Source organism: Dromaius novaehollandiae, chromosome Z (genome assembly GCF_036370855.1).
Source record: "Dromaius novaehollandiae isolate bDroNov1 chromosome Z, bDroNov1.hap1, whole genome shotgun sequence".
Lineage (NCBI taxonomy): Eukaryota > Metazoa > Chordata > Aves > Casuariiformes > Dromaiidae > Dromaius > Dromaius novaehollandiae.
The window spans coordinates 84,938,281-84,952,674 of NC_088132.1; the positions used below are offsets into that span (position 1 = coordinate 84,938,281).

The 14,394-nt window shown below is 38.2% G+C and overlaps 1 protein-coding gene across 3 annotated transcripts in view; it reads right to left on the reverse strand.

Annotated features, from left to right (window-relative positions):
• The window catches only part of LOC135325012 (phospholipid-transporting ATPase IC-like), a 51,277-nt gene that overhangs the window by 7,140 nt on the left and 29,743 nt on the right, over window positions 1-14,394 (reverse strand). For all 3 annotated transcript variants that reach the window (XM_064502320.1, XM_064502322.1, XM_064502321.1), the window contains 14 exons: window positions 13,671-13,753; window positions 11,800-11,958; window positions 11,548-11,636; window positions 10,564-10,754; window positions 9,450-9,658; window positions 8,302-8,345; window positions 8,012-8,168; window positions 6,649-6,837; window positions 5,586-5,698; window positions 5,057-5,221; window positions 3,497-3,608; window positions 2,164-2,239; window positions 1,072-1,204; window positions 317-602 (listed from right to left, as the gene is read on the reverse strand). In XM_064502320.1, the coding sequence (XP_064358390.1) occupies window positions 317-602; window positions 1,072-1,204; window positions 2,164-2,239; window positions 3,497-3,608; window positions 5,057-5,221; window positions 5,586-5,698; window positions 6,649-6,837; window positions 8,012-8,168; window positions 8,302-8,345; window positions 9,450-9,658; window positions 10,564-10,754; window positions 11,548-11,636; window positions 11,800-11,958; window positions 13,671-13,753 (2,006 nt within the window). The remainder of the gene's footprint in view (window positions 1-316; window positions 603-1,071; window positions 1,205-2,163; window positions 2,240-3,496; window positions 3,609-5,056; window positions 5,222-5,585; window positions 5,699-6,648; window positions 6,838-8,011; window positions 8,169-8,301; window positions 8,346-9,449; window positions 9,659-10,563; window positions 10,755-11,547; window positions 11,637-11,799; window positions 11,959-13,670; window positions 13,754-14,394) is intronic.

Below are 14,394 nucleotides of genomic sequence, written 5' to 3' on the forward strand. Positions count from 1 at the left end.
CTTGTTCTGCCTTTTATTACAGTACACTTTTGCAACCCACAACATGACAAGAGATGTAATTCAAGTGCCTTCTTGGGGAACATCTACAGAAAAAGCTAGAATATCAGCATATCAGCAAAAACCACCGACCATTTCATAAAGGGTTTCCTCAAAAAGGGAAAGCAGACACAGAAGCTAACAAGAACCACCAAAGTAAAGTTAACATGGGTAATGAAGTAAATTCTAGATTCTTCTTAACACCTTAATAGTGAAAAGACTGTGCAAGAACTCCCAGCAGAGATGTTTCCTAACAAAACAAACTTTACAGCTCGCTTACTTTTAATCATGTTTACATCATTGGCACCGTCTCCAATAGCCAGAGTAATGGCTTTCTTGTATTTCTTCACAAGCTCGACCACCATGGCTTTCTGCTTTGGAGTCACTCGACAGCAGATCACAGCCCTGCATTCGCATGCCAAATCTACAAAGTTCTTTTGCTGCTGTTCTTTGTTAGCTTCAGCCCTTCTTCTAATCTCAATTTGCTTTTGTTTTTCTTCTGCTGTTCTGGGGAATTTCAATTTAAGTTTCTTTTTCTTCTTTTTCTTCTCTAGCAGGATTTCATTCTGTGTAACCCGAGACAGAAATAAGCTGTGTTTCAAATAGCACTTTAAGGATTGCCTTAACACACAGAGAACACATTAAACTTCATTATGTCCCCTTTACAGCATTTTCAAAATACGCTCATGCAGAGGAGCGACAAAGAACACTGGAAACAATGGATAAAATGTATTGGTGAGATTAACAAAACCAAAACACCTGCTTTCACTTCAATGGCAGCTACCAAGGTGATTCAAAAGGCCCAAGACATTCCTTATTTTATAGAGCACTTTTTCTCTCAAATCTTCAACACTAAAAATATTTCTGAGCATAAATATCAAAGATGTTCAGCTGGCGGCACAAGGGCCAAAGGACTTTCACTGACTGGTCTGGCAAAGCAGACAAGTCAACAGAGTCCTCAACAGAGGACACTGACACGCTGGTACTCCTGGCCCCAAATTCTCAAACACACAGGAGAACCTCTTTTGCACATACCAGCCAGGAGCCAGTGATTATTAAAGCACGATCTCTACCACTTTGAAAGAATGGTTCATTCATTCGTAGAGAGGAATGTGTACTTGATTCAGCTCTGTTCCTCTGGTTTTCCAGCCTTGTTTGAAGGAGAGCACTGGAAAGAGAAGCAGACACTATTACAGAAAATTCAAGGATAAACTTTAAACTAAGCTAGATCAGTCCCAGACTGGAAATCTTTAAGAAAGAAATGCAACATACGCTACAAGAACTTTTTGCTATTTATTACGTGATGCTCTAGGTAGTGCTGGAGCAACAGCAAAGAGAGAATCACGTTAAATGAATACCTTTGCTGTTTTTCAAATGAGGAAAAGTTCAGACACTTGCCATTACTAAAAAATGGGTCAGGAATAGTTGTGACACACTGTTACAAGGTTCTAGTTCTTCTCCCAACCCCATGTAGCCCTTCCTGAGCATTTTGACAAACTCTTCATCACTAACCTCTGGATACGTTGCAACACATCATGTTTACGTTTTTATAGCATGGGTCCCTGCTGTGTACAGGAGTGTGGGATCGGGTGAAAGACCAGCTGGGGTAATACTGGAATTCTGGGGCAGGCTACGAGAGCAAAACCTGGCACAGATTTGTCTATGAGTCCTACAGCAGCACTCTCTGGGCTGCTCTACGTACTGAGCTACTCAAGATTTGGACTAGGGAGAGACCTACTCAGCCCACTCCAGAAGGGCTCTTGGGAGTATTCTGGAATGAAATCTCTATACATTTTCACAGAATTTGGACCATGGTTCTACTCTAGAGGGCACAGGGCTGAATCTTACTTATTTGAACTACAGCACAAGCTTAATATTTAACGTCAAGAGTGCTTCCCCCAAATATTACATCACCATCTTTACCCACAATGAAGATGCTGCCTTGTAAAATTGCAATTCTGGAAAAATCCAGAGGAACAGACAATGTACAACTGAACAACAGCCACCAAATGCTGTTCAGTTCAGTGAAGAATCACTGCAGGAGAAGCCAATGTTACTACCAGGATGATTTTGAAAATTAAACATTTTTAACTCCCACACAAGAAATCCTGTGTGCTTTTCACTTGCCTGATATCTTCTCCGTAGCAGATTGTTGTTTCATCTGTTAAGAGTTCACAAGAGAATCCAATATTTTCAGCAGTTTCTACAGTTTAAAAAATAAAAATAAAAAGAGGAAAATATCTAAAGTTCTGTAATGAGTTACTGTTGGGAGCAGCTAGAAGTGCCTCAAGTCCTCTTAAGTATATTTTAAACTTGTGTTTAAGTATGAAAAATTCACTTTCATTTCCATGCAGTGTAAATATAAAAATCATGTATGGCACAGAGAAGTTGGGGAAGTGCTTGTTAATTATTTCTCACAGAACAAGAACTACGTGGCAATGAAGATCCAGTGGGCGATGGGTTTAAAGTCAACAACACGAAATTATTTTTCCCGTGCGACACTATGGACCAGTATATTACAGGTGGACTGCACTGCCACAAGATATTCTGAATGCACTGCACTATACACTATGCTGTACTATGCTGTATTAGTGAAACAGGATGGTCACAGCCGCTTCAGGCTGGAATAGTTGGGATGCTGAAAGACAGACTGAAGAAATAACTTCATCAGGTTCTCACTGACATCCCAAACCCAAGTTAAGAGTCAAATGCAGACTGGAAAGTTAGGAAAAAAGGAAAGGGATTACTCTGAGGCAGAACTCTGATGAGACTGCAACAGTTGGGACAAGCAGGAGAGGCTAAGACAGTGAGTCAATGAGACCGCAAAAAAATCTTTGTAATCAAAAGACGTATGAAGGTTAATTATGGCTCGTACAACTCTGAACAAACATAAACACTTCAAGGAAGTGTTAATGCAATACAGCACTTCTTGTCATCTTTAAAGAGATTTTGTGCTTTGAACTGCAGCTTAAAAGGACAATATTTACATTTATGATATGAGTCAGTGAGGTTTCAGACCCATGACAACACAGAGGGCACGTAATGGAGGACTGACGTATGAAAACACAACTGGCTTCACCAACGTCTTCCAAGGAGGCGTTCCTACCTGCAGAGCCAGGCAGGCCTGGTGGTTAAAAGCAAATTGTCCTGCATTTACTTTGCGCTGGGAAAAGCAGTAGCTGGGTATTTCCCTACAGAAAACAGTCACAAAATCAGTCATCTAGGCTAATATGCTGAAGGAACACAAATTACACGGAAATCCATCTAGTAAACTCTGTATTGGGAACAGCTGACATGAAATACTGCACATCTTGTAGAAATTCCTCCAGTTTTCATTTAAATGACTTTCATACTAAGCTTTTCTAGAAACATGTGCTTCATTTCTAGTTTATATTTGTCTCAGTTTATCTTCTAGCTATTATCCAGCTTTTGCTAGCTCTTTGGCTGTAAGTAAACCCACCTTTTTTGTCACCAGTAAGCACCCAGATTTTAATGCCTGCTTTGGAAAGTTTGGATATTGTTTCTGGAACTCCATCCTGTAGTTTGTCTTCAATAGCTGTTGCACCAAGGAGCTGGGAGTTAGATGAAACACAAGTATTTAGTAAAAGAAACGCATACAAAACTGATTTCAGATATAGAAGAGAATAAAGCCATTCCATATCAGAGCAGAAAGTGTAATAAACTGGATGACTCAGTTTTCAATAGTTTGCAGTATAATACTAATGATCAAAATAATTTTCATCTGAAAGTAAGCTTTCCCAATTACACACAAAATTTTCCTGAAAACCACTTTAATTGTAGTCAATTTTCCAATTCACAAACCCACAAGAAGTATTCTCCATTAAAAAAAAATAGGCAAGTCTTGAAACCGTATTATTTAGAAACCTTAACCCAGTGATGCAAAACAGAAATGAGAGGAACGCTATCTAGCATACTCAAACTGCATGGTTTACACACCAGGATTATGACTGCAGATAAAAAAAATTCACCCAGAGACAACACTAGTAAGCAGAGCAAAAGAACTGTATCTGATATAAGCAGTTTCTCTGCAGTTTGAGTAGGACGCAAATCCTATTTACGGTTACTGCTTTTTGAATTGTTTGCTCAGAAGTTTCCATGCAGGTTGCATTCCAGAATCTTAAATTAGCAAGTTTAAAATGTCCAGAAATGACAGTGTTGAAATGCTGTGATAATAAGTGAGATCTGATCTGAATAATTTTGAGATTAAACGGTTAATAAGTATAATTATCAGCTAGGAGTTCAGAAATCAATTTACGGTGACCTTCAAAAATACAACTAACCAGTCTAAGTTTAATATAAGGCATTTCTTCAGAAGCAGCAAAATATTCTCAAATTTTGACCAAAATTCTCTAAAGATCATAGAGCAGGCACCTAAACAGGATACGGTTCAGAGCAATGGGTTTCTACACAGAAAACCTTTAATCTGAATGCAGTTAAAGTCGACTTCTATTCCCAAATACTAGTATGTGGTTTTACAGGTTTTGCTTATCAAAATATAACTTACAGCTTAGTTCATGCTGCTTATAGGACCTGCTACTTTGGATCACACTGTTTGGTCTGTTCACTCTTCTGTCACACATGACACTATATTCAGTCTTCAAAAGAAACTAAACAAACCCTCTGACACAGGAAAGCTGAATCACAGAGTAGAAATGCTTACTAAAATTACTCCAGGCCTGAAGAATTTTGTAACAAGTTTGGGGGTTTGTTTGTTTGTTTTTTAAAAACATGTTTATAATGCAACTACTGGTGTAAACTGGAAATGAACCTGTACATTAAAGAACAACAGAGAAGAGCATGAGATGGAAAAAAAAAAAAAGAAGAAAATCAGCTGAAAATATCATATTTTCTTTCATTCTGTTAAGCTCTCTAGAATTTGACTTGGCCAATAAAATACTCAAAAGACCTTAGACAAAAGCAAGAATAATCTATTTTCAAAAAGATCTGTTTCTGCTTACGTAAGAAAAAACGTACACTAAAAATTTAAAGTTCTACTTACAATCAAGTTCTTTTCTATTTCCTCATATACTTTATCCAGAGCTTCATCACGGTTAGTTATAGCTGCACTGGCCACCATGAACTTTTTATTCCATGCTTCAAATTCATCATGACTAATGTCTTTATAGCAGAGACAGAGTGTTCTAAGAGTCTCATTTGCAAAAATCTGAAAAATAACAAAAAACCACACATCCACAAGATAAAATTCTTCATTTTGAAACCAAACATCAAAGTTAAGATAATAAGCATTAGTCATGAGTCTGATAAAACAAATCTGACTGAGCAATTAATCCTTGGCATTTCAAAAAGCTAAAACTTAAATTATAGATGATGAGGCAGTCTGAATTGAAAGACTAAACAGAGAAGTGAAAAACAAAACAAAGTTTAGTGACCCGGAATATTGACAGCTATCAATTATAGGTCTGCATTTGTCCTAATAGCTTAGAAAAAGGAAATTAATAAAATGAGATTATGGGCAGAAATGAACTTAAAACATTATTGTGAAAACAGCATATAAATTGCAAACATACATCCAGCGCTTCTTCTGTAGCTTCTCTCTTCAGATTTCTTGGATGCAAGCGTTCATAAATTACTGTGTCGGCTCCTTTACAATATAGCCTGATATTTCCCTCAGATTCTCTTACTGTAGAGTAAAATACGAGAGGTGGGACAAAACGTTAGAGTAATCCAGACAGAGGAATTGTTTCAGATTAGATTAATTTTTCAGATTAGAACAGGTCTACTGCTGTTAACTACCAAAACTACAAGATCATGTTTCTTTCCAGTACATCATCTCTTAACATAGTTCAGCTATGCACCCTCTTCTTCCCTTTCCAGAGGGGACAAGACACTTGAACTCCCAAGAATTACGCTTTTGATGACGTTTCATGTAATAGTAACATCTCACTTGCGCATAGGAGCTGGGCAGAGACATACACCACAGAGATGATGCACAATAAAATAATGAAAAAATTTAGGTCTCTAACTGATTCAAGGTTTATTTCTTTAAAGGTAATTAAAATCAAAACTAAAAAGCTATTTATACCTTAGCCTGCAAACCTAGTTCCTATAGCTGTAGCTAGAAGAAACATCACATACAACCAATTTGTTCTCTGGGGGAAAGGGGAGTAAATCATCTTTGTAACTTTTCTTCACGCTTCTTCTAAGGCGACCTAAGATTGTCTTCAGCAGAGACCATGCTTGAACATCAAGACAGTCTAGTAAACACATTTGCAACTAATTACAAAGCTTCTCTTTTGCTATCCAGAGCTTTGCAGATTAAAATCTATTATAGGACCATGTCACACAGCAGAACTTCTTGACGTCAGACAGCTTCCCTTGCATTTACTTTTTCACCTACAAAATATGCATTGCCCTTGGTTCCTCATAACACATTGCTCCCAATTTTTACCTCTGCTAAGGAGCTATACAAGCCTATCACTAACATTTAGTTGTCTTTGGTCTTTGAATGGCAAGGTGAGCACGTTAGAATTATAGGAGTCAAACACCATACGACTGCAATGCACAATTTCTAGTCTCCAAACTTTTTTGTAAGAGGTCTTATAAATTAAAGGTTGGTTGTAATCAACTTACCAATGACAGACATTCGTTTCCTGTCACTGTTGAAATCCAAGATAGCAAGGACATCGTAAGTTCTTTCAATCCCCATCTCGCTTATAGTGATGGTATTCTGTGTTCGTGAAAGAAAAACATAGCCAAAGTTTCTGGCTGCTGTGACCAAGGCCCCTTCATCTGGGGAGGCCGCTTGATAATTGAGCTGACCTGTATCAGTGCAACAGTGAAAAGAAAAGAAAGCCAGGGTATACTTGAGCATCACAGGGCAGCACTCAAACACCGCAGCAAAGACTTCTCATCCACTCCTTAAAGGAATTGAGAGCCGCACATGCAGGGCTGCACCCTTTCCATTTCTGAGGTTGGGTCTAAAACTGAGAGCAGTGCAAACAGAGCACAGGAACAAGGAACTCCCCATTTCCTATTATGAATACTTTCCAAACGGGAGAAGTCACTGAACCTCTTCCCTCCATGTACCTGTAACTTCTCTGCCCCAAAGTAAGTATAATTTGAGTATCTTAACTTCTCAATCCTTTCATTTAAGCATTTTCAAAGGAAGCTCAAAAACACAAATCCTTGGCCACAGACACAAACATAACGTAGCGGAAACAAAACCAAAAACCATTTGTAGAAATAGCAAGAAAGGACAGGAAATGCTGGCTTCACAGAGATCTCACAAAAAGACAGTTAAAGAAATTCCTAAAACAATAGCTGTCTTCTCTTGTGTCAAGTATGTTTTAACTAAATCTTTCATCCTTACTTTCCACATTCACCAGTTCTCCCATAGCCACTCACCTTTACATTTATTTTCTGTCATATTTTCATTATTCAGTTTTGTTATTTGTTGCAGATATTCTTAGACTAGACATACCCAAATTCATGTATGCCTATGGAGCTGTACTTCAAGGAATAAGTGCATGAAACTCTCACGCTGAAAACATTTGTTTTCGCCACACTGAAAACAACAGGTCTCCAAAAGTATCTGTACTTGCAGAAGTGTATGTGGAATCAAGAGATTATGCTCGTGTCATCTTCATTTTATGTGGGGTTTATGCTTTTGAGACTTTAAATATGGATCTGCTTAGAGAGAAGTTCAACAACCAGAAAACAAAACCTCTGTATAGACAGCTCCACTACCTTTCTAAGTCTGCTGTTATTTAAGATGCATATTTACCAAAATGGTGACTGTCGTAAAGAGAGTCCCCCTATCATAAAGAGGTAGATAAATTCAGCACAAGGAATGCCACTGCGTCTTGCTGTTGTTTAATTTAAAAGAACAGCCTAACATTCCCTCCCACCTACGTGACAGACATTAGTTTTTGACCTCTCCAATGCGCAACTGGAGCTGAACTGTTGTTCCCCCTAACACAGGAAAAATACTCACCATCAGAAACATCAACCATGACAGTGTGACAAATGGCAAGTAGAAAAAAGAACTGTCGAATTTCTGGATCCTTTCCAGATTTTATTTGCTCTATCAGGTAGTGATCATAGAATGAGAGCTTTCCATCTGCATACGTGTTCCAGCTAAAATCAACTTGCTGGTAAAAGAAGAGAGAGGCTGAGTCATTCCATGTGCAATTGCTTCAGGCCTACCTGTAGGTCTTCATGTTTTGGCAAGGGAGGGTTCACTACCCACCCTAGGGACCTCAGGGCCGGATCAGAGTGACCTACCTCGGGGTGGTTTTGCAGCTGCCCTGATCCATCCCTGCAGTCTCCTGCAATGCAAGCACCATCCGTTGGGAGGCATAAGAGAGAATAACAGTTTTCACAACTCTTTCACAAAGTAAACAATCACACTAGAATATCTCAGATTAAAAAAGCAGATTTATTCACAACAACAGTACCTCCGTATCCTGTCAGGTATCTCTGTCTACAGGAAGGACGTGGAACTGTCATAAAATGTCTATGTTGGTTTAAGGCAATTTGCACTGTCAGAAGTTCCACCTCTGTCTTTAGAGGTAGGATGTTTAAAAAACACGTGTCATTGCCACACTGTGTTCCTTGTTTGAACTGATCAAACTATAGTTCAGTTTTGGAGTATGTTCACTGTGTATTTTAAATATTCCAAACAAGTTTGGAAATAGAACTAACAACAAAACAAAAACCTGCTCCCATTACACTTTCTTTCTTGTTTCTAAATCAATTTTGGCCCAGGAGTGTTTCTACCAAAAGTAAAGCATTCTGTAAATTACTCATTTCTGAGTTTTTTCCTGGAAGGTTTCCAGTCAGGTCCTTTATAAAGGAGCAAACAGTGCAAAGCCCTCCAGAACTTCGATTTACTGGATCTTTATTCATTTCCAGGGCTAAATTGTGGAAGTTGAGCTGAAACTAAAAAGACTTGTACATATCTCATTTCACATATACTCCCCTCCTGAACAGGCGTTACAATTTCTACTCATTTTTACAGGCTAAAGACGAAAACCGGGTCAGAGGCTGCCAGCTACGCTACACAGTAACTTCCAAGGTTTCGGCATATGTTCCCGTTACAAACTGGAACTCACGTGGGCGGCGTTTCTGTTCTAGTGCCCATCCCGGCCAGGGACTTCACCCCTGAGCCTCATACTTAACCTGGGACATCATAAGGGGGTCAGTCTCTGTCTCTTCCCTTCTCCAGGAAAGCAGAACCAGGAAAAACTTCCACTACCCTCAACTGCTGTTGATATCCCCCTGAAGAGAAAGGCTTCACATGGCCCACTGGGAATCCCAGTGCCAGTTCACTCAATAAAGCATGCTTCTGGAAGCAGCAGAACTTGGCATTTGCTATTGAAATTGAAAACTGGTTTTTATTATGGGGTGCAGCCGTAATGGCATAGACTTACCGTATCTTTGGCCATTAATGCAACATTTTTTAAATGTCATGACGTTCTGAGTAAGTGTTCCTGTCTTATCAGAGAATATGTAGTGGATTTGTCCAAGCTGTTCATTTAGTTTGGTGGTTCTGGCCTTTGCAGCTGTATCCTTTTCAGGGTAATACATTTGCAGGTCCCAGTCTATAAAATAGCTTTGTCCCAAACGAATCACTTCGACACTAAATGAAATAGAACAAAGTTCTTACTTCCATCATCATCTCACATTTCAAAATAATCACACCGTATCAGATCCAGGGAGCTCTGACTATATTTTCAGGGATTTGAATTACTTACATAGCCCAGAGGCTTAAGATGTAACATTTACCATCACCTTACAGAAGTACCCTGACCCCTTGACAGGCCAAACTAGTGACTCAAACTACACAGCTCAATACTGCGGTAACTGGTGAAAGACCCCAACTGCTTTATCAGTGCAAAAGTAATGATGGTGCTACTACTGTAACAAAAACAAATCCCACTTGGGAATAGCATTTTAAGTACAATTTGGACAACAGTGGGTGGAAGGCTGGACCTATGTTATAGACAGGTTTGCCAAAAGCAAGGGCAGTAAGAAAGGACTCTCTTTTGAGCTAAAAATTGGGACTATTTTTTCATTTTAATTTTATTTTAAAAGTAGTTTCTTCTATGCATTTTGTTAAACAGACTGTAGAATTACACAAGTTAAATACTGACAGGATAAATCCTGCAATTTTCTCAGACATCATTGCTTGGGAAACAATTTTTCCTTATTCAAAGTATAAAACAAATATGCTCATTATTGTAAGAAGAGCTTGATATCCATAAATTCTGAGTCTAGGATCATGATTTTAAACAAAAAATAATACAGCATAGCTCACTTTCTTCTAAAATTCCAGTAGAGAGGGTGAGCAAGTTCAACATCTTTTCAGTAAAACAGAATTACAGGGGATTAATTAAAGGGGGAATTAACATGCTTTCCTACCCAACATGAAGCTCTGTTTGTTACCACCATTGGAGAATTAAGTTCATTCACCATTAATTCTGAAGATCAGTAATTCAACCCTGTCACCAAGTCAGCTATTTAAAGGCTAAGGTATTTACCTACCTCACATACAGGGAAATGGGAACCATGGCATTCAGAACAATGATATATCCCCAAAAATTAAGAAAGCCACGGTAAGAAGGGCTGTAGTCTTCTCCGTCATAGAGGTACCAAGAAGAGTTACCAATCTGCTGCTCCCAGTAAGTGTGTCCAATGGCAAGGCCCGCTGAGAACAGGATGAGGAGGACAAAAATCTGCAACACACAAAGAGAGGGCCTGTGACACTTCAAAAATGTCTGCTAGACCTAATTCCCAAATCTCCATGTTCAAGATAGACTATAACATTTCTTTATAAGTAAACAGTAGGGAAGCAAATCTTTCCTAGAACAATCTCTTCACATAATCAAGGTTCTAACTTCAGTCCATTCTCCAAGCATCATTTATACTTTTTTACATTTATGTAGGCAGGTAGTGCATAGGGTACATGAACGTCTTCGGAGCAGGGGCAGAATCACAGTCTCGCCGAGATAGGTGCCAGCACCTGACAACAGTCTAGCTCCTTTTTGCTCTTTCCCTGTCCAAGGGTATCATTTCATTTTTACATGCTACTTTCCAAAACTGAACTGCAGATTGGAGGACACTGCTTATTCCTCTCACACACATGCCAAGGGTACTCATCTAGGAGGAAAAGCGTGGGTTTTTAACCTTTCAGGCTGAAGGTATCGCTGCACCAGGATCTAAGTTCAGTTCTTTATCCAAAGGTTTAGTGAAAACAACGAGAAGCACCTGCAACTCTGTTTTTGAAGTGCTTTTTTGCATTGTGTAGGCTGCCTACACATGCAATTTAGTGTCAGATTTCACTAACAGCTGCAGAGCGTTTCAGTCCCTTCTACTTGAACCCAGCTTCAAAGGTTTAAACAAAGTGGAAACATACCTAAACAAACAAACAAAACAAAAAAAACCAAGAAAGTTTCCTAAACTTATCTTCATTCAGTTTGCTCACTTAAAGTGATCTCAAACATCTTGATTTTAAACAAAAAGGCTTACAGTATAAACCATGTAGTTCATAAGGGAGTCAATCTGTGTCCTTTTAAATCTGGTCTTTCCACTATTTTTCATTATTTTTGTATCAGCACCTAAAATAAATAAATAAAATTGCATGCAAGCAAGTGTTATTACTACTATTTTATAAGACTGGTACATAAAATATAGCCAAGGTTTATAAGCGAAGGATGCCACGTCACTTCATGGGACATGCTTCCAGGCAGTAACTACTACAAGTGTTCATTTCACAAATACCTGCAAATATGACCACTCCATGGCAGAAGTCTGTGTTCCTGATTTTACATCCACGTAATAAAATCTTATCAGCATCCAACGGATAACTCATGTTTCTCCAGAATAATGATCCTGCAAACTTATCCAGTCGGTTATTAGGTTCTTCACATTCAATCAGACCTAAAAATTTGCAGGAGAATATGTTTAACATACATCAGTTTAATAAAACTGTATCAATTTGTACCTACTATACAAGGAATTTTACTCCATGCATTTTGGGGGGGGGGGGGGAATAACTGTTCTGAATGATCCATTTCTATGAAAACTTTGAAAATATTCAGTATTGTGTTGCTATCATTTTAAATATGGCATCTTCAGTGTATTTTCTTTCCAGACTGCAATAGCAGAAAGAATACATTTCTGCACCAATATCAGTACAGCTTTTACTCATAAATAGGACACTTGGCATTCTTGTACACCTTTTCCTTAACATTCCCAAGTCTTAACAATGGCGTGCAGGCAAGAGCGAGTCTGTCTTTGGATCTTACACTCTAGGACGAATGCAGTGTTCTGTATCAGCAGTTGGTATTATTTTGCCATTGAAGACTAACCAGCAGTGATCCAACGGAAGAGTATCCAAACCACACAGTTCCAAGCTGGACTTATATTCCACCACCTCTCTTACCAACTTTATGAAATATATTGCTACTTATTCAGATATCTGTGAATATTTTGGCTAAAAAGGTGACATTTGACTTTTAGGACTTGCACTTATTCCCACTGTCTAATGTATGATTGGTCACTTGGTACTATATATTTGCATTTACATCCCCAAAAATCGAGCTCATTGTAAATTTTTGGTTCAAGCTGCACTTACCATCATCAAAATTCTGCCTCATAAAAAACAAACAAACAAAAAAGAATTAAAAAAGTAAATAGCAACATGAACGCAGATTGCTACAGAGGAACGCACAATGGCAGCTCCAGGTCAAAGCGGCGGTTTCTCTAGCCCAGAACTGTCTCTAATTGAGAATGGTGGATGGGCAAGGGAGAGTAAAAGTACAGGACCAGTCAACAGTCACAGTCCCCAACAGCTTGTGGACAACAGATTTCCTGAACTAGAGACTTTTTACGTCCAAAACATCCTCTGGCATCCTGTGAATTTAAGCTTAACTGCGTATTGTGTGAAAAAGTGCCTCCCTTTTGATTATTTTGAATCTGTCAGCTGTTCATTTCATTTCACGCTCCTTGGTTCTTGCAGTGCAGCCATTACTTATTTACTCCACCATTCCACCCTATGCCATACAAAGGAGTAAATGAAGAGCACCAATGAAATGCATTGTTATAATTTTGTTGTAAATCTCTTTTTTTCTTTGAAGCATTTATAAGTTTAAGAATACTAAAAAATTAATCTTGAGATAAAACTTTATTTCAGATCTCAGTAAGAGAACGGATTCCTCCCTCTCAGGTTTCACAACATACACAGAACGTAGCTGGATTATATGGATTATAATGATAAATATGAAAAGGATAGTAGAAGCTATTTTCCAAATCTACTCCAAACAGCAAACATACTTTTCCAAAGAAATGAAATAGGAAAATGCTAATAAAACTTAACTCAGTCCTCTCTACTACTCAGTGTCATAGCTTATTCACGACATAGGTCTCCTCTTCAGATGGCCTGTATTTTGCTGGGCATTTTGCTCAGCAGCACGAACCTTTTCATTGTATAACTTACACTGCATTGTGACAAAGGCCAAGAAATCACTAACTACAGAATCACATGTACCTTTAGCAACATTTTAGTCTGCATCCGTGTTTTATTTACTTGTACTATGAACCGCTTGAGCAACACTTGAATAGTTGGAAGCATAAAATACAACAGTACAAACCACTGAAGTCTGCCATTGCACTTTCTTCTTGAAGATATCTGTCTGTTACCTCAAGTGCCATCTTGAATTTTAAGTTAGTCTCACTAAGAAGAAAGGATAAAAAGATCATTTTAATAAAAATACAGATACAGGAGAGAAGTCTGAACAATATGAAAATAAGAAGCAAAGCAACATGCCACAGATACCAACTTTCTAATTTGAAGCAATGGCAAAGTCACGCATTTGAAAATCTATCGTTCATGAATGTGAGAAATCCAAGAATTACGCGATTAGTTCTCAAATGGTTTAGTCATTTTTCTTCATAACTGAAGAAATCCCTTTACCTCTGCTCACTATAAATAGGTGAAGCTTCTCGGAATCATTGTTTTACTAACAAAACAGTTAAGTCTGAGGTAATGGTTATCTGAATACAATATTTATTAAGTGACATTGTTAAAAGCTCAGTAAAGAACAAACATGTTTAGCAACACAAACAGATCCTTGCTTTGCATGATGTTATAAATTAGTCTATAAGACCACTAAAGGTTGAGGGAGGAAGTAACTGCTCATTCAAAAAAATTAACATTTTACCTCATCAGGTGAAGTCCATTTCATTACAAACTTTTCTAAAAGAAATTCAGTAAGAGCTTCTCTGACAACATGAACTAAAAGAACATTCACAAAGCATTTTGACAGAGACAGGAAGATTTATACTATTTCATAATTTGGAATTGGAACAGTTTCT